The sequence below is a fragment of the Hypanus sabinus genome, chromosome 9 (assembly GCF_030144855.1).
Source record: "Hypanus sabinus isolate sHypSab1 chromosome 9, sHypSab1.hap1, whole genome shotgun sequence".
Classification (NCBI taxonomy): Eukaryota; Metazoa; Chordata; class Chondrichthyes; order Myliobatiformes; family Dasyatidae; genus Hypanus; species Hypanus sabinus.
The window spans coordinates 87,857,315-87,884,973 of NC_082714.1; the positions used below are offsets into that span (position 1 = coordinate 87,857,315).

The window sequence follows — 27,659 nt, forward strand, 5'->3', positions numbered from 1 at the left end:
CTCTCCTCTTGTAGGTTTATCTACATATTGTGTCAAGAAACCTTCCTGAACACACCTAATAAACTCCACCCCAGTTAAAATCCTTGCTTTAAGGAGATGCCAATCAATATTTGGGAAATTAAAATCTCCCACCGCAACAACCCTGTTATTATTACTCCTTTCCCGAATCTGTCTCCCTGTCTGCTCCTCGATGTCCGTTACTATTGGGTGGTCTACAAAAAACACCCAGTAGAGTTATTGACCCCCTCCTGTTCCTAACTTCCACCCACAGAGACTCAGTGGACAGTCCCTCCATGACTTCCTCCTTTTCTGCACCTGTGACACTTCTTTTCATGTTGTATGTGTAATGCCCTGGTTAGGATTTCTACTGCCCTGCTGTGATGTAGTTCATTTTAGCAGTTTGTTTTTGTAAAAGCTGTGTGCCATGCAGGACAGAATGTTCTGTCTTCGAGCCATGTTGTCCAACTTAGGAATGTGTGCCAGCCAATCAGGGTTGTGGGATGTGAGAGAGAGCTGTGGGGAAGAGTTTTCTGGAAGAGTTTTCTGGAGCGGGGCACAAGGGAAGATGCCACCGAATATCATTGGAAGGGGAGTCCCTGTTGCAGGAAGTACTTTGTGCAGATGAATGGCTCCAAGCAGGAAGGGCCAATGCTCCTGAGGGAGATCCAGTTCCTTCGAGATGGTATTTGAGGGGTGTTCAGAATGTGGCGTGTGCTTTCACGCAGACCGTGGGTTCAGCGTGTGAATAAGAGATGCCTCCCCCCCCCACCCCCCGAGTACCCAGTATGAGCTTCAATGTTTATGTGATCATTGGACTGGTTTAACTGTAACGCCCCCTTTTCTTTTCCTGTGACTGTTTGTTAAAGTTGATAATCTGGTACATATACTTTCTTTATAATTTTATGCTGGTGCACAATCTGTCATTCTTGGATATCCGATAATTGTGTATGGGCAGGAATTACCCAGCTTCCGTTCAAAATGAAGTTCCTTTAATTGGAATATCACGGCGTTCCTGTTTGGTTGAACCCCAAGTCATACCGACCCTAGCCGTACATTGTTTATGAAAGGCGGCCTCTCACCGCGGAGTCACGTGGCTGTTAGCAGTCATCTAATGAACCCTGGTGAAAGGGTCACATTCGTCAATGATTTGGGTGACGGAATTGATGGCTTTGTGGCCAAGATGATACGAAGATAAGTGGAAGGGCAGGTAGTGTTGAGGGAGCAGCGTGTCTGCAGAAGGTCGAGGGCAAATTGGGAGAACAGACAAAGAGGTGGCAGATGGAACACAGTGTATGGTCATGCACTTTGGTAGAAGGAGTAAAGGCACGGACTATTTTCTAAATGGCTGAAAATTCAAAACTCATGCAAGGTTCCCTAAAAGTTAACTTGCAGGTTGAGTCTGTACTGAGGAAGGCAAATGTCATGTCAGCGTTCATTTCAAAAGGTCTAGAATATAAAAGCAAGGATCTAACTTATTTTCTGCTACTTATCTATTTAATACCATTTTTCTATTGCTGTCTTGTTTTTATCTACCACTTTGTTTGATTGCCTGAGAGGAAGCCAGAGTTTTATTGTACCTACGTATAATGACAATAAAGATCATTCAATTTAATTCAAGGATGTAAAAGATGTGCTGGCATTGGAGAGGGTCCAGAGGAGGTTCATGAAAATGATCCCAGGAATGAAAGGGTTAACAGCTGAAGAGTGAATGATGTTTCTGGGCCTGTACTCACAGGAGTTTAGAAGACTGAGGGGGGGGGGGATCTCATTGAAACCTATTAAATATTGAAATATTTATACAGAGTGGATGTGGATAGGATGTTTCTATAGTGGGGGAGTCTAGGAGCATAGGGCACAGATTCAGAATAAAGGGACATACATTCAGAAAAGAGATGTGGAAACATTTCTTTAGTCAGAGGGTGGTGAATCTGTGGAATTCATTGCCACAGATGGCTGTGCAGGCTAAGTCATTGGGTATGTTTAAAGCAGAGGTGATAGGTTCTTGATTAGTCAGGATGTCAAAGGTTATGGGGAGAAGGCAGGAGAATGGAGTTGAAAGGGATAACAAATCAGCCATGATGAAATAGTGGAGCAGACTTGATGGGCTGAATGGCCTAATTCTTACAATCTTATGAACAGCTTCTATCCTGCTGTTATGCGACGATTAATTGGTCCCCTAGTATGATAAGATGGACTCTTGACCTCACAATCTACCCTGTTGTGGCCCTTGCCCCTTATTGTCTGCCTGCACTCTGCTTTACCTGTGATGTTACCATGAGACATAGGAGCAGAATTAGGCCATTCAGCCCATCGAGTTTGCTCTGCCATTTGATCATGGCTGATTTATTATCCCAGCTCATTGTCGCGTCTTCTCACCATAATCTTTATTAACCAAGAACCTATCACCCTCAGCTTTAAATACATTCAATGACTTGGCCTCCACAACCGTCTGAGACAATGAATTTCATAGATTCACGACCCGCTGGTGAAAAAGATTTCTCCTCATCTCTGTTTTAATGGGACATCCTTCTACTCTGTGGCTGTGCCCTCTGGTCCTGGAAGTCCCCATTTTTGGGAACACTCAGTCCACATCCACTCTATCCAATACTGAGTAGGTTTCAATGAATTCCACCTCCATTCTAAGCTCCAGCGAGTCCAGGCACAGAGCCATCAAACACTTTTTATACATTAACCCTTTCTGTGAGCCTCCTCATCGCAGAGGCAAGTCCTTCAGCCCAGCTTGCAACCCAAATGTTGGTAAATGGGACTAGGTCAGGAACACAACCTGGTCAGCACGCAGAAAGAAGGCCGAAGGGCATGTTACCCTGCTGAATAACTCAATGATGATGGCATTTCCAATGTGACAACACCTCTTACTCAATGTCAGTAAGACCAAGGAACTGACTTGAAGAGGAGGAAACTGGCAATCCATGAGCCAATCCCCATCAGAGGAAATCAAAGGTGGAGAGGGACAGCAACTCTAAATTCTTCTGTACTATCATTTTGGAGGACTTGTCCTGGGTCCAGCATGCAAATATAATTACAAAGAAAGCACGGCAGTGCCTTTACTTCCTTGGAAGTTTGTGAAGATTTGACATGACATCTAAAACACTGACAAATTTCTATAGAGGTGCAGTGGACAGTCTATTGACTGGATGGTATAATAGCCTGGTATGGAAACATCAGTGGCCTTGAGTTTTTAAAAAATCCCACAAAAAGTAGTGGATCCACCACGGGCAAAGTCCTGTAATTGGCACAGGATTGAAGCATCTATCATCAAGGATCCCCATCACTCAGGACATGCTCTCTTTTTAATGCTGCTTTCGAGAAGGTGTTATAAGAGCTTGAAGACTCACCACCAGGATCAGGAACAGTATTACCCATCAACCAGAGGGGAGAACTTCACTCGCCCCACACCGAAATGTTCCCATAATCTAAGACTCACTTTCAAGGACTCTTTATCTCATGTTTATTGCTTATTTACTATTATTATTTCTTTCTTTTTGTATTTGCACAGTTTGTTGGTCTTTTGCATATTGATTATCTGCTTAATTGGTCCGGTCTTTCATTGATTTTGTTACGGTTTTATTGAGAATGCCCGGAATAAATTTTATTTTGAACTTGAAACGCTGAGTATGCGTTTGCAGGTTCCTGTTCCTCTTCCTTCATGGTAGTATCGAGAAGAGGGCATGTCCTGGGAATTGGCCACATTCCTCGACCACGTTACCAGACAGTGAGACTGGGAATGAGACATATTCCCCGACTATATTTTACACCGTTCCTGCCTTCCACCAAAGACCCCGGCGTCTTCCTCCAGTCACTGAACCCAGAGTGACCTTCTTTCCCGAGGACATGTGTGCAGGAAGCCGGGACCACTTCCCGGGCGGTATCCAGCAACGGGACGTAAGGGAACCCATCCCGAACTCCGCTGCTGCCCTCCCGTCTTGCAACGATGACCGGGTTTCTGTGAATTGCCCGAGGATGCCCCTCTTCCGTTCCGCGTCTTTGCAGGGCGGAAGCACCTTTGTGACGTTAGACTGTATCCTGTATTGGCATGGGACCGGACGTGTCGTCAACCCGACACGGAAGTGACGTAGCGAAGAGAGCCGCCGCAGCAACTGTCGGATTGTTCTGGAAGACGGAGGGAAAATGGCGGAGGGTGGAGGGTGAGGAATGGAACTACGGATATGGAGGGAGTCAGGATTCATGAAAGTGGGGAAGGGGAGGGGAGAGGGAGTGGGAGTAGAGAAGGAGGGGGAGGGGGATGGGAGCGGGAGCAGAGGGGGGGATGGGAGAGGGAGCAGAGGGGGGATGGGAGAGGGAGCAGAGGGGGGGATGGGAGAGGGAGCAGAGGGGGGATGGGAGAGGGAGCAGAGGGGGGATGGGAGAGGGAGCGGAGGGGGGATGGGAGTGGGAGCAGGGGGGGATGGGAGAGGGAGCGGAGGGGGATGGGAGAGGGAGCGGAGGGGGATGGGAGAGGGAGCGGAGGGGGATGGCAGTGGGAGCGGAGGGGGGATGGGAGAGGGAGCGGAGGGGGGATGGGAGAGGGAGCGGAGGGGGATGGGAGAGGGAGCGGAGGGGGATGGCAGTGGGAGCGGAGGGGGGATGGGAGAGGGAGCGGAGGGGGGATGGGAGCGGGAGCAGGGGGGGATGGGAGAGGGAGCGGGGGATGGGAGAGGGAGCGGAGGGGGATGGGAGAGGGAGCGGAGGGGAGATGGGAGAGGGACGGAGGGGGATGGGAGAGGGAGCGGAGGGGGATGGGAGCGGGAGCGGAGGGGGGATGGGATGGGAGTGGAGGGGGATGGGAGAGGGAGCGGAGGGGGGATGGGAGCGGGAGTGGGAGCAGAGGGGGGTGGGAGTGGAGGGAGGATGGGAGCGGGAGTGGAGGGGGAGGGGGGAATGGGCGAAGGAGTATAGATGGAGCGGGATGGGGAGGAAGTAGAGGAGGAGGTGGATGGGGGAGGGAGTAGAGGGGGGATGGAAGGAGGCGAAGAAGGGGAGAGGGGAATGAGGTAGAGAAGGAGGGGAGTGGGTGGAGGAAGAGAAGGAGGGAGGGGAAGGAAGGAGGAGGAGTAGATATGAGGGGGAGAGAGTGGAGGAGGTGGGAGGGGAGATGGCGTTTTGCTGGGGGGGAGTGGGTAAGGAGTAAAGGACGGGTTCGGGTAGGGGAGGAGAGTGAATGAGGGGGGGGTGCCTGGGGGTTTATGTGAGGGTTTCTGGGTAGGTGGGAAGTAGATGTTTTATAATGAGGGGGTGGGAGACTTGCTTGAGGGTTCTGGCGAGGAGCTGGGAGAGTGATAATGGAGATGTAGCTGGTGCCTATTCCTCAGGACCTGGTGAATGTAGGACTTTTCCTTTGCAGACGCCGCAGCAAGTGGGACCAGCCTGGGCCTGGCATCAATGGCCTCCTGCCTGGAGTGATGTCCACCCCGGTTTCCATGCCAACGGTGCCCATTGTCCCTGGGGCAGGAGCTCTGAGCGCTGGGGTGGGGCCCGGGGCTGGGGCCCCTGCTTCCGGAGCACTGGACGCAGCGGCAGCCGTTGCAGCCAAGATCAACGCCATGCTGATGGCGAAGGGCAAGCTGAAGCCCAGTCCCACGGTTCCTGAGCAGGTACCAGTCAGCAGGGCACGCACCTCATGCAAGCACGTCTGTCTGTACCACCCAGAGCCAGGCAATACGTCCAGGGCTTGCCAGTGAACTTTCATCGGTAACCTAGAAGACAAATGCACTGTTCTCATTTATCTTGTGATGTCAGAAGCACTTTATGTACATTAGAACCTGGATTATTATCACAAAGATATGTAGTGAAATTTGTTTTGCGGCAGCTGTACATAGAAAGAACTATAACTTACAGTAAGAAATGTATATAAATTAAATAACTAATACAAAAAAACTAGTAAGGTAGTGTTCATGTGGTCATTGTTTAGACACCTGATGGTGGAGGGAAAGAAGCTGTTCCTGAAACATTGAGTGTTTGTCTTCAACAGTGCATTTATCTTGCGTTTCAACTATTGCTTTTCACCTTGTATGAATCAGAATCAGGTTTATTATCACTGAGGTACGTGGTGAAATATGATATTTTGTGGCAGCTGTACATTACTAACATTTACAAGATTCAAGTATATAAAAAAGTGGGGTTCATGGAATGGGGAAAAAGTCGGGCCTGATCATGATACTTGATGGCTGAATGGCAAAATTCTGCTCCTCTATCTCATGCTCTCATCTCTCCCTAGAAACAATTGGGGTTTCAGGTGTTTCGTGTGGAAATAAAATATTAACTCATTCCTTCACCTCTGGCTCCAGGTGACCGTTCCACCCCTCCTGGGCAGTGCTATGACAACCAACAATCTATGTGAGAGGGAGGGGTCAGACTCCACCCTTCGCAGCAGGACGCAGGGGAGATGCAGCTCAGGAGTGGGCCCTTTGGCCCACAGCCTCTGTACTAAACACCAAATTAAACTGAATTTGTAGTGTTGATCTGTTACTCCCATACCTCCCATTGATCAGATGCTAGGGTTTCCAAGGGCTCCGGGACAGACTGTGTCCTTAATGGTGGGTCCAGAGCAGTCTGAGCTCTGCTTCGAGGCAGCAGTGGACAAACGTGCTTGGTCCCTCGCTGACATCTGTTGATGTGTTGGAGTGCGGGCTGGGACCTGGGGCCCTCAACCAGGGTAATATACTAATTCAGCAAGTGTTAGGAAAGCAATCCTAGTCTGTGGCCATTCAGCAGGCAAAAGAGGCCATTCGGTTCATCTTATACATGTTGACCAAGGTGTCTCATCTAAGCTAGTTTTACTTGCCTGTGTTTGGCCTATATCCCTCGTGTACTTATCTAAGTGGTATTGAATAGCTTTGGGGGGTGGGGGGAAGAAGGTTTGAGAGGGGGAAGATATGTCAAAAGACCTGCCCCCCCCCCCCCACCTTTCTCCTGTGTCTCTCCTGCTCACTGTCCCATGTTGCTGACATTCTATTCCCTCTGTGCAGGTCTCGCTTCCTGGCAAAATGGGGGCCAGCACTAAGAACAAGGACGACCTGGTTGTGGCAGAGGTGGAGATTAACGACGTCCCTATCAGTTGCCGGAACCTGCTGACCCGTGGACAGACCCAGGATGAGGTGTGAATGGGTGAGGGGGGGTGGTTAATGTCTGCTTGACCCTCTCTCTTCCTGTTACTGTGGTCCCAGACTGACAGGTTGTACTCTCCTTGCCATCATCCTGTTCAAACTGGGTGTAGGGGAGGGAGAGTCACAGGAACAAGCCCCCCTGGCCCAACACATCTGTATAATGTCAGTTGCTACGACTTCTAACCCTTGATGTTTCAAGAGCCTGGATAGATACTTAAGAGTTCAGAACAGTTTAAGAGTCTGTGCTAATCATGATGCCAATTTAAACTAAACATAAACACAAGATGCTGGAAATCCAGAGAAACATACACAAAATGTTGGAGGAATTTAGTAGGTCAGACAGCATCTTGACCTGAGTTCCTCCGGTGTTCTTAAACTAAACTTACCTGCCTGCACATTATGCATGCCCTTCCATTCCTTGCATGTTCATTACCTGTCAAAGTCAAAATTACCTTTAAATACTGTGTCTGTATTGTCTTTGCTGCCACGACCAACCCATTCCAGGTGCCTGCCAATCTGAAAAAAAAATCACACGCCTTGTGAATTTCCTTTAAACTCATACCCCTCACCCCACCTCACTTTGCACTCTTATTTGACACCTATCCTGGGGGGTGGGGGGGTTGTTGGTGGGAAAATCTGCCCTATTTATAATGTTATAAATTATAATGCATTTCGTAATGTTATGTTATCACGTCCCCTCAGCCTGTGGCCTACATTTGTCCAACGCCTCTCCTGTTTGCTCATACCCTCAAATCTGGGCAGCCTCCTGGTGAATTTGTTCTGCATCCTTTCCAAAGCCTCCATATTTTCCGGGGCAACCAGAACGATAAAGATTACATTTATTTTTCACATGTATATCAAACCTTGGAGATGTACAGTGAATTGAGTTGTTAGTATTCCAAGTGCATCCAATCCAAAGTTCTTTAGAGCTTCTACATGACTTCCTGACCGATATTCGGCCAATGACGGCAAGCATTCCTGACACCACCTTTACTACTTTCAGAGAGCGATGGACTTGCATGCTATAATTCCTCTGTACATCTGACTAAGGGGGCCGGCTACATAATTCATTCTCTTTACACTTAACCTTCCACAGTGCCGCACCTCACGTTTGCCCAGATTAAACTCCTGTCTGCCATTCTCTGACCATATCTGCAAATGTTTTATATCCTCCTATCTCCATCAACAACCACCTTTACTGTCCACAACTCTACCTCTGTTTTGTGTCGTCTGCACTTAGCAGCTGATCTCTATTCTTAGAGTGTAGGAGATGGAACAGGACATTACAGCTCAGTACAGGCCCCTTGGCCCACGATGTTGTGCTGACCTTTTAATCAATAGCCCTCCATTTTCCAACATCCATGTGCCTATCTAAGAGTCTCTCAAAATGCCCTAATGTATCTGCCTCCACCAGCACTGTTGGCAAAGTACTCATGACTCTGTAAACAAAGACCTGCCTCTGATAACCTCCCTGTGCTTTCCTCTAATCACCTTAACAGTATGCTCCTTTGTATTAGCCATTTGTACGCTTGGAAGAAGTCTTTGGCTGTCGTTCTAATCACCTTAACGAGTCACCTTTCATTCTCCTTCATTTCAGAGAAAAGCCTTGGCTCACTCAACCTTTCCTTATATGTCATGCTCCCTAATGTAGACAACATTCTGGTAAACCTACCCTGTGCCCACTCTTAACCGTTCCATAACCTTCCTATGATGAGGCGACCAGACCAGAACACAGTATTCCAAATGTAGTTTAACCAGGGCTTTTTTGAGCTGCAACATTACCTCACAGCTCTTGAACTCTGTTCTCCAACCAGTGAAGGTCAACACACCATTCATCTTCTTATCCAAGATATATAAATCACTTACAGCAGAAATCCTGGCAATGTTCACAGACCTCCGGTCATGCTAACTCCCTCCTCCACTGCTAGTTTGGAATCATAGCTACTGTGGATCCCATGCATCTTAACTTTCTGGATTAACTACGGAAATGCCTTACCAAAGTCCGTGCAAAAAGTATTTACTGCCCTACACCTTGTCAGTCAGCTTGACAGATTTTGTGAAGGTCTCTAGCTCTACAACTGGACCATTTTGTCACAGAGCACTGAAACATGTCCTTCAGCCCAAATTATCCATGCTTACCAAGGCTTGTTAACCTGTGTTTGTCCTGTATCCTTTGAAGCCGTTCTTGTCTAGCTGTCTGTATGCAGTAAGTTCTGTTACAAGAGCTGTCTACTCCCACGTGCCTCACAGACCATTAGCCAGGTCACTGTTCCAGAACCCTGCTTTATTTATTTATTTATTCCTTGCGTCCCTACTGTGGAATAGGCCCCTCTGGCCCAGTGAGCTGCACCAGCTACCAAACCATCTATTCAACCCAAGGCTAATCACGAGACAACTTACAATGTCCTATTAACCTACTGAGCAGTACGTCTTTGAACTGTAGGAGGAAACCCATGAGCACGTGGGAAGAACGTTCAAATGCCTAGCACAAGTGTTGGAATTGAATTGCAAACTGATGCCCCAAGCTGTAGTAGTGTCGCTAACAGTTATGCTACTGTGGCACTTTCACACAAGCTGATTTTATTCTCTTACGGGTTTTGAAGGGTGGGGGGGTTGTTTACAAAATGAAATGAAAGTCCTTACCTTTCCTCTGTCTCTTGTTGTGCAGGTGAGTCGGTTGTCTGGAGCTGCCGTGTCCACGCGCGGGAGGTTTATGTCCCCGGAGGAGAAAGCACAAGCCACCCCTGGGTATGTACTGTCTTAGTAAGCAGTTGTCCCCACCTCCCCCAGAACGCCAGAACCCCATCACTATTTATGGATCCAAATCACCGGGTAGATCTTAAGGCCCAGACACTAGACATAATCTCCAGAATGTGTGCTGGTGGGGCAGTGGTGCTGAGGGATAGCCCCACCGAAGGAGGGGTGGGATTGATGGTGAGGGTCACACCATCAGAATGGTTGAGGCCTAGCAAACTGATCTGTTGGGGAGGGAAGTGCCCTGGGTGTGGCTCATCTTTGGAGCGCTTTAAGATGTACTTGGTCATTCAGATCTGTGCAAAGAATGTACAGAGATAGAGTGGCAGTGATACAACACGATGCACACTGCTCTTGTCCATCTGTGAGACTGGTTCAGCCTGCTTATTTATTTTTGCCCTTTTCTCCTGCAGGAGTTCCCAGTATGACCAGTCAGAACAGGCTTCTGTCCTGCATCCACAATGTCTACATCCTTTTATCCACGTTCTCACTCTTTAACCACACTCGTTAACTCAGTGACCAAACCAGAATAGGTTTACTATCATTGTCTTGATGTGAAAATTGTTGCTTTGCAGCAGCAGTACAAAGCAAAAACGTAAAATTTACAAAATATTTAAATAGTGTAAAGGCAAAAGGAATAAAATTGTTCATTGACCGCTCAGAAATTTGATGGCGCAGGGGAAGAATTACTAATTCGTACACCCCATATCAACCATGGTCACCATTGTTTTACTGCATCGGACCTGCTCTACCTCCCTTTAACTTAACAATCTCCTGCCCTTACCAGTTCTAACAAAGGGTCTCTGACCCTAAGCATCAGCTCTCTGTGACTCTGCAGACGCTACTCAACCTGCTGGGTGTTTTCAAAATTCAAAAGGTTCGAAGTAAATTTATTATCAAAGTACTTATCTGTCAACATATACTATGGGCATTTCCCCATGGGCATTCACAGCAAATACAAAGAAACGCAGTTGAATAAATGAAAAACTGCATACAAAGACAAACAAGCAACCAATGTGCAAAAGGCAACAATTTCTGAGCACCTGCAGGTTTGTTTTGTAGATGCACCATGGTCCGGAGGAATGTAATTGGTTCTTTCTGTGTACGGTCAGATGTCAATGAACTTGAACTCAATGTAGGTTTTCAACTCAGACGTATTGACAATTAGTGCTCTACTTGCTGAGTAGTTGTTCCGGATTCCAGTGTCTGTGGTCTCTTGTGTCTTGTTTTTGATTTCCTTCTCTTCTCTCACTTTATTGTTGAATTGACTTTATTTCTTACATCCTTTACATGAGGAGTAAAAATCTTTACGTTACATCTCCATCTAAATGTTCAATCATAGTAATTTATAACAAATAGGACAGTCAATGTAATATGAAATAAAGTCAAATCAGCATGAGTTAATCAGTCTGATGGCCTGGTGGAAGAAACTGTCCCAGAGCCTGTTGGTCCTGGCTTTTATGCTGTGCTTTGTTTCCCAGATGGTGGCAGCTGGAACAGATTGTGGTTGGAGTGACTCGGGTCCCCAATGATCCTTCAGGCCCTTTTTACACACCTGTCTTTGTAAATGTCCTGAATCATGAGAAGTTCACAACTACAGATGCGCTGGGCCCTCTACAGAGCCCTGTGATTAAGGGAGGTACAGTTCCCATACCAGGCAGTGATGCGGCCAGTCAGGATGCTCCTAATTATGCCAGTGTAGAATATTCTTAGGATTTGGGAGCCCATACTAAACTTCTGAAACCGTCTGCCTTTTTCACCACACAGCTGGTGTGAACAGACCACGTGAGGTCCTCAGTGACGATGTTGAGGAGCTTAAAGCTGTTCATCCTCTCAACCCCAGATCCATTGATGTCAATTCAGCGTTAGCCTGTCTCCTTTCCTCCTGTAATCCACAACCAGCTCCTTTTTGCAGGATTAGTGGGAGTGGGCTGCATGTGGTGTGGCGACTACCTGGTAACTTTATGAATCTTCTTCCTCCTCTCTCTCTGCAGGGACCGTGCCCTCTGCCTCCACATTCAAGGCCAGACTCGTGAGGTTGTTGACAGTGAGTATATGCCCATGACATCCTGGTGTTTGTAGTCCAGGCCATTGGGCTCATTCGACAGAGAGCACCCGCTTCCCCAACCTGGGTTCAGACTCCATGACGAAGGGTCTCGGTCCGAAACGTCGACAGTGCTTCTCCTTATAGATGCTGCCTGGTTTGCTGTGTTCCACCAGCATTTTGTGTGTGTTTTCAGACTCCATGCTCTGGTAGGGTTTCTGGAGGTCCCACAGGCCCCTGCTCACTGACAGTGCCCATCCCACTCTCTGGTTGGCAACTAATGTCTTAGGCCAAATCCACCAGTCACCATGCAGAACCAGGATTCAGTGTGTCCCACTCATAAAATTCCCATCATCTAGCATTCAGGATTCTGATCGTACTGGACCTGCAAATGTTCCAGACTGTTGGATGTTATTCCCATTACTATTCTGACAGTTTAATTCAATTGTTTTTATGTTATACAGCATTGGTAATTGTTCTGTTATTTTCCATACAATACAGGAGTAGACTGGCCATTTGGCCCATCAAGCCTGCTGCACTGTCCAATCATTGTTGATTTTTCTTCACAAATATCCCCCCCCCACCCCCCCGAATCTTTATTATCCTTAACCCACCTCACTTGCTTACCAATCGCAAACTTTTAAATCTCTCCTTTAAGTGTACCCAGTGACTTGGCCTTTACTGCTGTATGCAGTTAATTCCAAAGATTTACCATTCTGTCAAATTTCTCCTCATCTCTGTTCCACTTCCCGTTATTCTGAGGCTATGTCCTCTGATCCTAGACTTTCCACGTCCTCTATGTTCAAGCCTTTTAGTATCTCCTGGTATTGTCACGTGTACCGAGATACAATGAAAAACTTTTGTTGGCATTTTATCCATAAATGATTACAGTAAAAAGAAAACAATGCAGAGTACAGTGTTACATTTACAGAGAAAGGGCAGTGCGGGCAGGCAGAGTGCAGGGGCACTTCAGTAGGTTAGGAGATCAAGTTCATCTTTAGTTTATAAGAGGTCTGATGGCAGTGGACAGAAGCTGTTCTTGAGCCTGGTGGATCTGGTAGTATTATATTAGTCTCCAGTGAACACAGAAACTTTTAAGGGACCATGAAAACTGGGGCTGGGTTTCAGGGGAGTGTGGAAACCGGGATCCTGGTGTGTGGGAAAGGACTGTGTGGCTGATCCAAATGCCAATCCATCAGGATTTTGTGGACAGTAAATTTTTGAGTCTTTACTGTGGATGGCCGGGCTGCTGCAAGTCCAACTGTGTGAGGTGCTGGGGAACCTGACACTTTCAGACCTAGAGGGGAGAGTGGGAACACTTGCTGGGCTGAGGCGATGGGTTAGGGTCTGGAGGATGAAGAAAGTGGAGTGCGTGAAGTGTTGTTGCTCTGCTGATACTGTCCTCCTATAGAAACCAGGCTGAGAGAACAAACCTCGCTCTGAGGCATAGCCAGGTGTTCACTGCACAGCCTGACAGCTGTAAAGGTCGGCATTGCCACTGGGAGTTCACGGTTTCCTGACGCCGTGTATTACTGTAGTCAGTTGTAAAGGGAGGGTTATGAGGTGGAACCAGGGTAGAGGGAGGGGCAATACTGAGGGAGCATTGCACTCTGGAAGGGGTGATACTGAGGGAGCTTCACACCGTGGGAGGGATGGTACTGAGGGAATGTAACACTGGACGTGCAGTACTGATGAGCATTGAACTGCGGGAGGGGCAGTACTGTGGGAGTGTCGCTCTGTTCAAGCCTTGGATATTTTTGACAGTATTTACTCCTTGACTAAAAAAATAAAAACAGTGGGTCAGGCAGCATCTGCACTGGGGAATGGACAGTTGACATGGAATGTTCTCAATCATCCATTCCCCTCCACAAATATTGCCTGACCAGCTGAGTTCCATCAACCCTTTCCCTCTGCTTCAGATTTCAGCATTTACCGTCCTGCCTGTCTATATTTTTCCCTTTCTTCGTTATAACAGATATAAAAGGCAAACTCAGCGGGTGCTGGAAATTTGCAGTTAAATACTAAATCCATTGGGCTGGCCAGTAGGTTGGGCGGTATCTGGAGAGGTACTGTGTTCGGTCAATTACTCTTCACTTAGAGTAATTCTGATGAATGGTGACCAACCTGAAACATTAACCCTGTGTCTACACCTGACCTGCTGAGAGTTCCCATCTCACTACCTGCTGGTAATCACATTGTAATTCTTCAGGAGGTGGGTGGGTGTTTCCTGCATTACAGGTATGGTAATATTCCAGGGTCGGGAGAGGTAGTGGAGAAGCTGGCCTCTGTCTTCTTTCTCTCTGTTGATATTTCAGTTTCATAAAACTCTGCTTATAGCATGTCTGCAATATTGCATTCAGCTCTGGTCGCATCTTTATAGGGAGGATGTAGAGAGGCTATAGAAGAGGTTTACCAGGACATTGCCTGAATTAAAGGGCATATGCTTTTAATAAAGGTTGGATGAACTAGGATAGATGTCTCAGGACTGGTGGTGGATAGGACATTTATAAAATTGAGAGGCACGGATGTGGTAGAATCATTCACCTAGGATAGAACTGTCAAATACTAGAGAATGTGTATTTAGGGTGATGTGGGGGGAGTATTCAAAGATGATATGTTTCTTAACACAGAGTGGTGGTTGCCAGGAGTGCATTGTCAGGTGGTGGTGGAGGCAGACACAATAGAGACATTTAAGGGACCTCAAATGAATGTGCAGAGAATGGAGGCATGTGATCCACATGCAGGCAGAGGAATTGGGTTGGTTTGTTAGTTTGGTACAGCCTGATAGGCTGAAGGGCTTGTTCCTGTTCTGTGTTCTATAGGCTGGAGTGAGCATCAGGGCCTTGAATCCAGTCCTAAGTAAGAAGCCAGTATTTTTGGAAATCCTCAGCAGGTCAGGTGGAGCCTGGGATGAGAGAAGCAGGATTAACGTTTTGAGTTGGGGAACTGTACTTGGAAGATGGCACATCGAGCCAAGCTGTGCTTTCCTCTCCACAGGTGCTGCCTCACCTATAACTGTCAGATTTCTAGCAAGCTCTATATGGCATCCTGTGCTGGACAGAGTCAGCTGCCTCAAGTGTCTGTGTCAGTGAGGGGATCTGTTGAAGGATTGGGGTACTCACGGACTCTGCACTTTGTACTAAAGCAAACACGAGGCAGATTTGTCATTTGCATTCTGAGTTCTTCGAATTCCTCTTTGCAGAGGCTGTTAACCGAATTAAAGAGATAATCGCGAATGGAGTGGTGAAGGCCCAGATCTCTTCCGCCTCCACATTCAATGATGCCATGGTTACCGTGTACCATCAACCAGCCCCAGCTGTCCATCCTTCATCTGCCACACAGAAGTCACAGGCTGGGGTAAGTCTGGAGCAGTGTCACTGTCACCCTGTCCATAGATCCTCACTTTGCCCTGGGACTGTGATGGGACATTCCACATTCTGTTTTGAACCTGTATTGTACTTGTAGTAAGCAAATTGTGTTGTTCCTGCTCTGGGAATGTTTGATTGAATAGTGTAGTGACAACCCTATTCTGTGTTAGTGTAGGGAGAGCTTGATGCTGTACCCAACCTGTGTCTTACTCTGGGATGTTTGATGAGACAGTATAGGCAGAGCTTGATACTGTACCCAATCTGTGTTACTTTTCTGGCCTTTGAACCTTTGTTCTCTGTCCAATCTGTTTCCTACTGTGGGTGCGGTATTTTCCACTCAGCATGTCTGAGAGATCCGGATTAAGAATTGGAGTGTGTACAGTGTTGTGGCTCTGCTGAAACTGTTCAACACAAACTGGGCTGATGACAGGTATATGGGTTATATGGGAGTCAGGGTTTGAGGGTCGGCACAACATTGTGGGCCGAAGGGCCTGTAATGTGCTGTACTATTCTATGTTCTATGCTGAAGCTGATAATATTCATCTTTTGGATTGAAGATTTTAATGCGGGCTGGCAGTCTGCTTCTTCACCACCTGTGTTAAACCACTGGTACTGATTGAGTAGGGATATGCCTATCCACTGGATGCTTATCCTATCACCTCTACAGCTTACTACTTTCTGTCCAGAGACTCCCTCAAGCTCTACCTCCCTGTAGCTGGTCACCAACATCCTCCCGTCCGAAATTTCATCCATGATTTCACAATTTTGCAAGTGATTGAGGCATAAAATAAAACCTGGAAGTGAACAGGGATTTTTGAGGTGGCTTGAGTCAAATTGCAGAGATGGCTGAAGTCAGGACTTCCCTCGAAAGTTGGTCAATATACACAGAAGAGGCAGAAGTTGCGGTGGAGGTGTGGAGAAACTCTCTTATAGTTTTGTTTCCTTGGCCGTCTCTGCATAATATGATTGGTGCATCCATCACAAAGGGTCTGGAAGGAACGCCCACAGTCCAACACCATTCCATCAGTACTAATCACAAACTCCAGAATCTGGGTCTCTATACCACCCACTGCAATCGGATCCTTGGCTATCTTATTGGGAGACCACAGTGTGGATTGGTAATAACAGACAAATATCAAGGATGCATGCTTAGCCCACTGTTCCGCTCTGTCTGTACCCACGACTGCAGATCGAGTAAGTACAATCTCAGATGGTGGAGAGGGACTGTACGGGAATGAGATGGATTGAGTGGTGTCAACACAACATCAGCAAGACCAAAGTACTGATTGTGCACTTCGTTCGGGGAGGGGAGGTCAGGAGAATGCACACCAGTTCTCATTGAGAGATCAGCAGTGGAAAGGGTGAGCAGCTTCAAATTCCCACGTATCAATATAGGCCAACACATTGATTCACTCATGGGCACACCCGCAGCTCTATTTCATTAGGAGTTTGACGAGGTTTGTTGTGTCACCAAAGACATAGAGTGGACTGGTTACATCACTGTTCGCTATGAGGATTGCAAGAACCTGCAGAGGGTTGTAAACTCGACAACTCCCTCACAGACACCACCCTGCCCACCATGGAAGTGCCCCAAGAAGCTGGAATCCATCATTAAGGACCCTATCCATCTGGCCCCACAGTGAACGATTCAGAAACAGCTTCTTCCCCAATTTACTAGTCTTTGGTGACATACCAAATCTCATCAAACTCCAAATGGAGTATAGCCATCTTGTGAAAGTTTATTTTTGACATGTATTTTTAAAAGTCTGTATAATAAGCCTCTTCTCTCACTCTGCAGATGCATTACGTCCAAGATAAAGTGTTTGTGGGTCTTGAGCAAACCACGCCGGCCTTCAACATCAAGGAGAAAGTGGAGGGTCCGGGGGGCTCCTACCTGCAGCACATACAAGCTGAGACGGGTGCCAAGGTCTTCCTACGTGGCAAGGGTTCGGGCTGCTTGGAGCCTGCCTCTGGGAGAGAGGCCTTTGAGCCAATGTATATTTATATCAGGTATCCAATGTGTTTTCAGCTTTTTTTACAGGGTCATGGTGAGATTCAGGGAGGAGAAAGGCCTTTTCAGCCCACTCAGTCCTACATAGTAACATTGGGCAATTAACCCACCAACTTGCCCACTCTGGGGCAAGGAGCTGAGGGAAATCCACTGAGACAGATACGCAGCTGGAGGTTGAGATAGAACCTGACTCTGGGGCTGTGAAGCAGCTGGTCTTCAGGCTACACCATTATTGCTGGGTATTTGTATTTTCTGTTTTATCTGTCAGACCGTTATGTGTAGGTGAACGTGCTCTGTTTAAGCTCAATCATAGAGCCGTCATGCAATGATTGGTGCAGGATCTGAAACTGCAGCATTGGTATATCTGAAGTTAGGATTGAATGTCGAGGGCCTAGAGGAAGATTGACTCTGTTTAACCCTTGCTGTCCCTCTACCATGCGAGCATGTCACTGGATCAGAGGAGGAGTTTGTGGGACTGTGAAACTGGGGCTTTACTTATCTTGTGCTGTCCCTACCCTATTTGAATATCATGGGCTGTGACTGATGGCATGGGTAATTCTGGACCCTGCATTGACCTGTCTGTCTCTTTCTCTCAGTCACCCCAAGCCAGAGGGTCTGTCGGCTGCAAGGAAGCTGTGTGAAAGCCTGCTGCAGACTGTGAGTAATGGGTGGGTCGTTGGCGTGTGTCTCGAACCCTGACATCCTGCACTTTAGCCTGCTTCATGGTGAATATGCAGGCAACACAAATCCATAGGGATACATGGGTGGGTGGCGAGGTGAACTCGTGGTAACCAACTTCACCTGTCCACTCATAAACTGTGGTTGTTCCTGGTGCTGTCTGTACATTCTCTCTGTGACCACATGGGTTCCTTTGGGTGCTCTGGTTTACTCCCACATTTCGGGTTAGGATTTGTACATTGTGGACGTGCTATGTTGGCCCAAAGAAACGTGATCACACTTGTGAGTTGCACAATCCTTGGACTGTGTTTACCTTTGATCAAACTATGCATTTCACTGTACGTGTGACAAATAATCTTAATCTTAACCTTGCTACCACCCCTGGGTTTAATCTGACCCTCTGATCAGTGTCCATACGGCATTAAGTTTGTGAATTTGGGCCTTCTGGAGTCCGTTGTGCGTTGATTGCTTTTTACATAGACAGAGGCCGTTTGGGTCTGTGGGTTTCTGGTCACTGGATCAATTTTCTCCACTTACCTCCTTGTAATTTATTCTCCTTCAGAGAGTGCCAGTGACTAGTGGTGTTCTGCAGGGTTGGTGTTGGGGCTGCTTTTTATGTTAGATGTGGGATTTTATGTGCCGAAGCTTGTGGATGATATGAATTTAGGTGTTGAGGAAGTAATGAGGCTTCAGAAGGACTAGGACAGATTGGAGAATGGGCAGTTGGAATACAGTGTCAGGAAGTGTATGGTCACACACTTTGGTAGAAGGAACAAAGGTGTAGACTACAGTACTGTGGAAAAAGCACAATATACAGCTAGGATGCCCAAGACTTGAATAATACACAAGTAATTTTATGTATTGCACTGCACTCCAGCCGCAAAAAAAGACACATTTAGTGACGTGAGTGATAGACCTGATTCGGATATGGGTCTCTTGTGGACGGAGAGTGGAAAGGGGGCAGGGAGAGGGTAATTATAGTTGGGGAAAAAGGGAAGAGAGAGGGGAAGGAGCGGGAAGTACCAGAGGGACATTCTTTGTAATTAAATTGCCTTAGCTGGTGTTTCTCAGGGCTAGGTGTGTGTCTTTGCTTCTGTGCCACCTCCCCCTGGCCCCTGGCAGTTCTCTGTCACCTGTCCCACATCCCTCCCATAGCTCTCCACCCTCACCTTTCCCAACATCCTTTGCTCCCGCCAGAGTTCCAAGCTTGGGTGGTGCGGAAGGCAAATGCAGTGTTAGCATTCATTTCAAGGGACTAGAATATAAAAGCAAGTACGTAATCCCGAGGCTTTATAAGGCAGTGGTGAGGCCTCACTTACCGAGTATCATGAGTGGTTTTGGGCCCTTAATCCAAGAAAGAATGTGCTAACATTGAGCGATCATGAGAATGAATCGGAATAAAAGGGTTGTACGAGGAGAGTTTTATGGCTCTGGATCTGAACTGACTGGGATTTAGAAGAATGAGGGGAGAATCTCTTCAAAACCTATTGAATGTTGAAAGGTTTTGAAAGACTGGATGTGGAGAGGATGTTTCTGATAGTGGGAGAGTCTGGACTGGAGGACACGGTCTCATAATAGGGGATGTCCATTTAGAATCAAGATAAGGGAATTTCTTTAGCGCGTGGGTGAATCTGTGGAATTCATTGCTACAGATAGCTGTGGAGGCTAAGTCATTGGTGTATTTAACGTAGAGGTTGACAAGTTCTTGATTAGTCGGGGTGTGTAAGGTTACGGGGAGAGGGTAGAAGAATGGGGTTGAGAAAGAAATGGATCAGCCTTGATAAAATGGCAGAGCTGGCTCAGTGGGCCAAATGGTCTCATTCTGCTCTTATCTCTTATGCTCAGATTCCACCCCTTACCCACACACGGGGACAGTTTATATCAGCAAATTAACCCCACAGGCCCAAACGTCATTGAATGACCACCTGGGGGGAACCTTGCAGTGACAGATGTGTCCGTAGAGGAATATGGACACACAAGGTGCACGTAGACATACAGAGACAGAAATTGGGTTTGAACCCTGTTCTCTGGAGCTATGAGGCAACAGGACTACCCGCTGCACCGTAGCACGACAAGTAATGAGTGGAGTGTGCTGTGTGCATTCTAAATGATTGAATTTCCTTTCTGTTTCCATTCAGGTTCACAGTGAGCATGCCAGATTCCTCAGTCAAATGAACTCTACAGCCATTCCACCTCAAGGTAACTTCTGGGATAAAAGTGGACTAAGGCTTTCCTGTCACAGATACCCTGGCCCATCCATCTCTTTTACAGTATCCTTCCGTACATAGGAGCCGAATTAGGCCATTTGGCGCGTTGACCCAGCTCCATCGTCCCATCCTAGCTGATTTACTCAACTCCATTCTCTCCATAACCTTTGCCCTGACTAATCAATAGCCCATCAACCTCCAATTCAAATATATCCAATGACTTAACAGCGGCATGTCACAATGATTTCTACAAATTCACCACCCTTGGGCTAAGGAAATTCCTCCTCATCTGTTCTAAAGGCACAGTTGATAGCTTTCAATAAGATTCTTACCTCTTTCTGCGAAAGTCCAGCGAGTACAGGCCCAGAGTCATCAACAGCTCCTCACTAACCCTTTCATTCTCAGGGTCATGCTTGTGGACGTTTTCTGGACTCTCTCCAATGCAAGCACATCTTAGATAAAGGGCCTTAAACTTCTCACAATACTCTGAGCAGTCTGACCTTCAGTATTATGTTCTTGCTTTTGTACTCTAGTCCTCTCAAAGTGAATGCTAACTTTGTATTTGCCTTTCTTACCACTGACTCAACCTGCAAGTTAACCTTTGGGGAATCCTGCACAAGGAATTCCAATTAACTTTGCATCTTTACTGCTTTCGATTTAGAAAGTAGTCTTCTGCTGAAGTGCATGACCATACACTTCCATCTGTCCATTCTCATAATCTGTCTAAATCTTTCTGCAGACTCCCTAACTGACTCTTCTAATCCAGGCAACATCCTGGTGAACTATTTCTGCATCCTGTACAAAGCCACCACATCCAGAACTGCACATGGTGCTCCATGTGCCGTCTAACCAAAGTTTTATACAGATACAGCAGCACTTCCTGACCTTTATTCAACTGATGAAAGCAAGCCTTCTTTGCATCCCTTGTGTTGCTACTCTCAGGGAGCTCTGGGCTTGGATCCCTCTGTACCGATGCTCCCACCATTGACTGTGTGCACTCCTCTTTTGCTTTCCACTACAGGTTACCAGCAAGTGCCAGGAGGGGTTCCTCAGCAGCCCTATTACCCAGGCCAGGGGTACCAGCCCGGCTACCCGATGAACCCTGTTCCTATCCAGCCCTCTCCGAGTTCGTACCCGAGGCAGTGTGGCCCCAACACCGCCCCCTTCCCTGTGTCAGGGGCTGCACAGCCGATGGGGGTCCCTACACAGGTGGGTGATGGCAGGTGGGGCAGAAGCCGAACGTTGTGTGTTCGTGGTGGGGTTAATTGCACGTGCAGGCCTCAGGTGGGCTGGGTCCATGTTCGTAATGTCTGGATTGGCGTCCAGATTGGATCCGTGTCCACCATACCCTCTCGTGCCTCTGATTGAGCAGAGGTCAGGTGGGCCTTTGCCTTGAGGCCTGCCCTGGACGATTACCTCACATGGGTACTTGGTGGAGGAGGGGGGTTGGGCGCTGGGAGCCTCAGGCCGCACATAGTAATTTCCACCCGTGTCTGCCGGTAGACTGCCCCCGGTGTTGGATACGCGCCACCTTTACCCGCCAGTACGGCCAGCTACAGCGGAGTGCCAGCCACAGGGAGACCTGGACCCCCACTGCCCCCACCTCAGGGACAGAAGAGGCGTTTCACGGAGGAGAGCGAGGAGGAGCCACCGCTACTGGGTTACCAGGTGGGAGACATGCCCCTTCCTGTGGCGGGGAAACGGAGAGCACTCTGTCCTGATTTGGGGTGGGAGGGGCCACTGGCCAATGCTCTCTGCTGAAGACCTCTCGGGTACTCCCCAAACCCTCATTCCCTTCACAGAAAGTGGCATACTCACGGCAGTCCCATCCCAGCAACAAGACCTCCCTCTAAACAGAACATCTCCACCCTGCAAGTGCAAAGTGTGTAACAGGCGCGCTCTACTAGGGCTGTAAATGTGGTAAACAATGGGCGCCCAACCCCAGAGATTGGAGGGGCAGTGGTCAGGCATCGTGAACTCTGTTGTTGGCGCCCACACACACAGGCGCACCCACTATGATCCAATCGAGCTGTTGTTAAGAGGGCCTGTCATGGGAACATCAGCCAGCATACAATGTACTCATCAGGTTTCACTTGTGGCTGGGCAACAGACAATTCTGCCCAGTTAATGCTATAGAGAGAGGGAAGTGCTGAGAGTTCATGGGCAGCAAAAGTCACCCTCAGAGTGAAACTCCCTCCACACTGTCCTATCACACACTCCCGGGGTCAGACACAGACTGAAACTCCCTCCACACCCTCCCATCACACACTCTCGGGGTCAGACATAAAGTGAAACTCCCTCCACACCGTCCCATCACACACTCCCGGGTTCAGACACAGAGTGAAACTCCCTCCACACTGTCCCATCACACTCTCCCGGGGTCAGGCACAGTGAAACTCCCTCCACACCGTCCCATCACACACTCCCGGGGTCAGACACAGAGTGAAACTCCCTCCACACTGTCCCATCACACACTCCCCGGGTCAGGCACAGTGAAACTCCCTCCACACCATCCCATCACACACTCCCGGGGTCAGACACAGAGTGAAGCTCCCTCTACACTGTCCCAGCACACACTCCCGGGGTCAGACACCGAGTGAAGCTCCCTCTACACCGTCATCACACACTCCCGGGGTCAGACTCAGAGTGAAACTCCCTCCACTCTGTCCCATCACACACTCCCGGGGTCAGACCCAGAGTGAAACTCTCTCTACACTGTCCCATCACACTTTTGGAGTGTGGTCAGCAGTAGAAGTTAAATTGGAAGCTTTAATCTGACATCAGTGTCCATGGAGAAATTTCAAAGCTTAACTTCAAACCTTGCATTAAGAAGAGCCAGTGGACCTGTAGCCAGTTACTGCTGCATTGTCTTTAGCATAGACGTGCTCGGCTTAGCTGGGTAAGGGCTGCATGCGGTAAGCTGCTAATCTTCGGGAATACTCTGGTGAGCAGTAGGTGATTGTTTAACTGAGGCACTGAGCAGCAGTCTGGACCACATGGTTCATTACAGTTTCTCCTTCCACCCTCAACACTTCCCCCCGCCCCTCCTCCAAGGATACAGTGCAGGGGTCAGCAGCCTGAGATCCACACACATGAGGCTTTCCTTTGCCCCAAGAAAGTGGGCTCAGCAGATTTGAGGGCACCCCTTTTTGTAGATTTGCGTTAGTGAGGGAGTGTTCACGTCTGCAGCCTAGCAACAGGATGTTGCGGTAGGGAGCATTGTTACTGCTGCTAATCCTGCTGCTTTTTTCTGCTCATAGCATGGACCCATTCATATGACTAATTTAGGTACAGGGTCCCCTCAGACTGGGAGAAGTGGAGCTGGTGTGATCTTCGCCGACTCCTGCGGCAGGGAGAAGGAGACGGACAGGTAATTCTGCTTGTTTCACGCTGCCGAGTTTCAGAATCTAGTGCAAAATAACATTGTTGGAGGGACCCCGTGTCGAGCAGTGTCTGTAGGAAGGAATGTCTCATCAACATTATTTCAGGCTGTGTGCAGATCAGCCAAATTTTTCTTCTCTATACAGCAGTAATTTAGTGCACAATATTATGTCAACCTTTTAACTTGCTCCAATATCAATCTAACCCTTCCCTCCTAGGTAGTCCTCCATCTTTCTATTACCTACATGCCTATCTAAGAGTCTTTTACTAAACTGTCTCTACCATCTGGATCACACCCATCGCACTGTGTGTAAAATGTCTACTTCTGACAAACCCCCTATACTTTCTTCTAATCAAAGATTCATTTATTCGTATACAACTCTTCAACACCTTCCCTAATTGCTTCCACACACCACCATCCTCTTCTATCAGATCCTTCCATCTGTGGCCTCTGGTTGCATTGCCTCCCACCTCCCAGCCTCTGTTCTCTCTTCCGCCATCTACCTGTCACCCCCTCTGCTCACTGGGATCCAGATACAGCTTTACCAGCTCTTGCCCTCTTTCAGAGATGCGCTTTCAGTTCAATGAGCCCATTCCATCCAATTATACCCAATTGGAAACCCACACGGTCACGGTCAATGTACAAACTCATTGCAGACAGAGTTGGCAATTAAACCTAGGTTACTGATGCTGCTGTAGCATTACATTAACCACTACCATGCCAGCCCCTATTTATACTGGTCTCAGTAAAGATAAAGTGGTTTGGCCCAAACCATCAGTTTCCCTCCACAGATACTGAGTTCTTGCAGCGTTTTGTGTTGTGCTGCAGATTCTAGTGTCTGCCATGTGTCTCAGTTGTCCTCCAGGACAATTCAGGCAGCTCATGTTGCCAGGATAGTGTTGTCGCTGCTGAGGCGGGTGGGGTCACTAACTGTGGCTATGCTGTCTTCTACCCAGGCAACTGATGCCTCCCCCGATGCCGCTGCTGGACAAAGGATTCCCACAGTCAGATGACCAGCGTCACATGTACGGGCCCTCGGCACCATTGGGTGAGTGCGTCTCTGGGCTTCGGCCCACGCATGGTTTGGCACCTGGATAGGAACAGGAGCTGCAGAACCCAGGACTTTTCCTAGCACACACTGGTGGGGTGGGGGGGGGGGTGTCCTCCTCACCCAGACTCTGTATTTGGAAGTTCACTCCTTCAGGAGAGGGTTTATAAATGTGGGAGTAAGGTGCTGTGACTGGAATATATAATCTGCCAGGCGTTAGTCTCACCAGACTAGATCTAGGCCCTGAATCCTATCCACTGCCACAGAGTTCCTGTTCCCGATTGCTGCTCAGAGTCCCTGGGGTTAGGGGGGGAGAATCAGCCATAGTGATGCTCTACCCATCACTGCCTAGGGTTAGAGAGAGAGAGGGGAGTCAGCCAGGGTACCTGCTCCCCATCACTGCCCAGAGTCCCTGGGGGATCGGCCATGGTTACTGCTCCCCATCACTAACACTATTGTTACTGTGAGGACTATAGGGAAGCTTTTACATAAGGAGACTGCACAGAGCGGTAGGTGCAACTTCCCCCCCTCGCCACCCGGACTGCCGATCAGTGACGGGTCCCCTACCCTCAGCCCTGCACGTGGGAATGGGAGAGCCGCCAGTGCCGGTTCTAACGTGGCCTTTCTCTTTGTGTTTTTTTCTCTCTCTCTTTCTCTCCCTCTCCATGGTTCTGCTGTCGCCGTGGGGATGGATCACTGATTGTGCCTGCCTGCCTTCTATGTGTCGGATGCACCACGTGGACCATGAAAACGGCGACAAATTCTCCCCCCTCAATAACAAACTGGTTTTCTTTCCCTTGAGCCATTGTTTCTTGGGACTATTTTGGTGTATGTATGTGTGTGTGTGTCTGTGTGCTTTGTGTGTGTGTCTCTCTCTCGTTCTTTGCCCATCTCTAGATCGCCCAGAGGAACCGCTGGCCAAGATGCGGAGAGGAACCGATCAGGGACCGCGACCGCTCTATGGACAACAGCAAGCAGAAGACGAGGAGGAGGCATCTCGGCGGCGAGAGGCGGCACAGAACTGGAGTGCTGGCTGCCGATACACGATGCCCGCCCAGCGGCCTCAGCAGCAGATGCCCTTCTGGATGGCACCTTAGCTCCTCCCCCTTTCAGTCCGGCCTGGGACTGAGGGCCAGAAGCAGACCAGCAGCCCCCTAACCTGCCCACAAGCATTGCATTGGCCCTGGGGAACTGTTAGCATGCAACTGCACACCAAGACGGTGTGATGGGTGTGGTCCAAGGCCATGCTGTTTCAGCACCAATGTTGTTTGTGTTTGTTTGGGTGGGGGGGTGGAAAATCTGTCCAAAACTATTTAGTTCTCTAAAAGTTTGCTCTCCTCGGCTTTTAATCTTTGTTTAGCTGGTAACTGGGACTGACGTTAGATTGGGACAGTGGGGAGGGGAGCAGTGAGAAAGATGAGGCAGTATTGGGAGAGGGGATGTTGAGTGGTGGCAACTCGGGCAGCACAGAGAGTGGGGCAATGTTGAGAGGGGGTATTTGTGGGGGAGTCAGTAGTGAGGGGTGGGAGCAGTACTGAGAGGAGAGGTGGGGTCAGCACTGAGTGTTACCAGCTGTCACCCTGATGAGAGGCGATGCCACCAGTAGCTTTGCTGCTCACACACTAGCCCCTCAGCCCAAGTGCCAAGTGCTGGTAGTGCACAGGTGGCGATGCTGCAGCTGGAAGACTCATGGTGCTGTCTCTCCTGGCTGCGATTCTATATCGAGCCAGCAGCAAACTCTGGGGTCTTCACGATTCCTCCTCAAGATTTCTCGGGTGATGCTGAAAGAGTGTCAGTCTGTCACAGGGACAGAGCATCTCCCTATGAGAGGGGCAGTACCAAGAGTGCTATTCCCCACACCCCACCCCTCTTTTCCCAGAGGACACCTCACTGCCCAGTCTGTGCATCAAGCTAAAAGATTTGATCAACGAGCATCACTGAAGGCCTTGCCGTGTCACAGTGGGCTGCCATTCCCCTGGCAGAGTGCCGTGAGGTGACTCCATTTTGCTTGTTTTGGAGAGTCTGAGTTGGGTGTGGGGTGGCTGAATAGTGAGAATGTTAGAAGCACTGCATGTTCCCCCCTACCCTTGTAAGCATTGGACATAAGCCTAAGCCACTCAGGCCCAGGCTGTTTGTGTTGTCCTCGGTCCGTTACAGGGCAACTGCGGGGTGTCAAGACCTTCTATTCTCTGGCCTTCTGTAAATACTGTGACAAATATTTTATTCTGCCCTTTGTAAATAAAATGAAGCTGAACCTTGTTCTTTTTCCTCTTGCTTGATTTCTCAGTGCCTCAGCCACACTGGTTCTTACCTCACTACACTCCACGTCCCCTGGGAGAACCGCCAGCCCCTGAAGCTTGTCAGTTTCAGTTGCAGGATGTGTTTCCTCAAAGGGACAGATGGGAATTCACCTTCTCGCACAATCAGGACTTGTGATACGCACTAGCTGATCATATGACCATCCACCATTTGCTCCTGTGGCTTCATGTGACTGGTGGGGGGGGGGGGGGCGGTGTTGAAGAAGTGCTACTTTTACAAAACTGAAAAATGTTTGCTTATACAACATTTACAAACATTCTGTATTTACAAGACAATTCAAATTAAAATATGATTACTACAGTCTAAAAAAGTCAATTCCCTGGAGAGGAAATCCTCCACAGTATCCATTGTGACCGCATGCTCCCTCTCCTAGGACAAACATCCTTGGAAGAGGGGAGGCAGTCCGCCCTCACAAGTGCTACACTTTGACCGATGGTGATCTGCAGGCCTTACACCACCTTTGATAGAGACATGTTCCACCCTGCCGCCCAAAAGCAATAACAAAGGAAAAACGTGCAGAGCAGCAAGCAATTAAGCTTCAAGGTCCATTGTGAAGCCTCCATTAGTTGGGTTTGATCGTGGATGTTGCATCCCGGCAGACTGTGAAACACAAACCAGGGCAGTGCATATTGGAGAGAGTACTGTTTTACATCGAGCAGGATCCCCACGCAGCTGAGGAATCCAAAAGAATGGCAGAGACTGGTGCAGTTTAGCACCAGTCAAT

General features: G+C 48.4%; 1 protein-coding gene across 1 annotated transcript; it reads left to right on the forward strand.

The window, feature by feature from the left end:
* Window positions 1–4,013: 4,013 nt before the first annotated feature.
* On the forward strand, window positions 4,014–26,875 carry khdc4 (KH domain containing 4, pre-mRNA splicing factor). The gene is made up of 14 exons (XM_059980084.1): window positions 4,014–4,166; window positions 5,363–5,612; window positions 6,987–7,115; window positions 9,793–9,872; window positions 11,873–11,925; window positions 15,125–15,279; window positions 17,089–17,300; window positions 17,898–17,958; window positions 20,118–20,178; window positions 21,208–21,395; window positions 21,690–21,854; window positions 23,447–23,556; window positions 24,525–24,616; window positions 25,514–26,875. Exons 1-14 carry the CDS (start codon window positions 4,150–4,152, stop codon window positions 25,711–25,713), a joined length of 1,773 nt encoding a protein of 590 aa, XP_059836067.1. The 5' UTR covers window positions 4,014–4,149; the 3' UTR covers window positions 25,714–26,875.
* Window positions 26,876–27,659: the final 784 nt, after the last annotated feature.

What these genes read in the sequence shown, in the direction of transcription:
- khdc4 (XM_059980084.1), top strand. An exon ending in GTGAAAGCCTGCTGCAGACT is followed by an intron (nt 17,959 to 20,117) that starts GTGAGTAATGGG and finishes GTTTCCATTCAG; the next exon opens with GTTCACAGTGAGCATGCCAG. An exon ending in AGGGAGAAGGAGACGGACAG is followed by an intron (nt 23,557 to 24,524) that starts GTAATTCTGCTT and finishes TCTTCTACCCAG; the next exon opens with GCAACTGATGCCTCCCCCGA.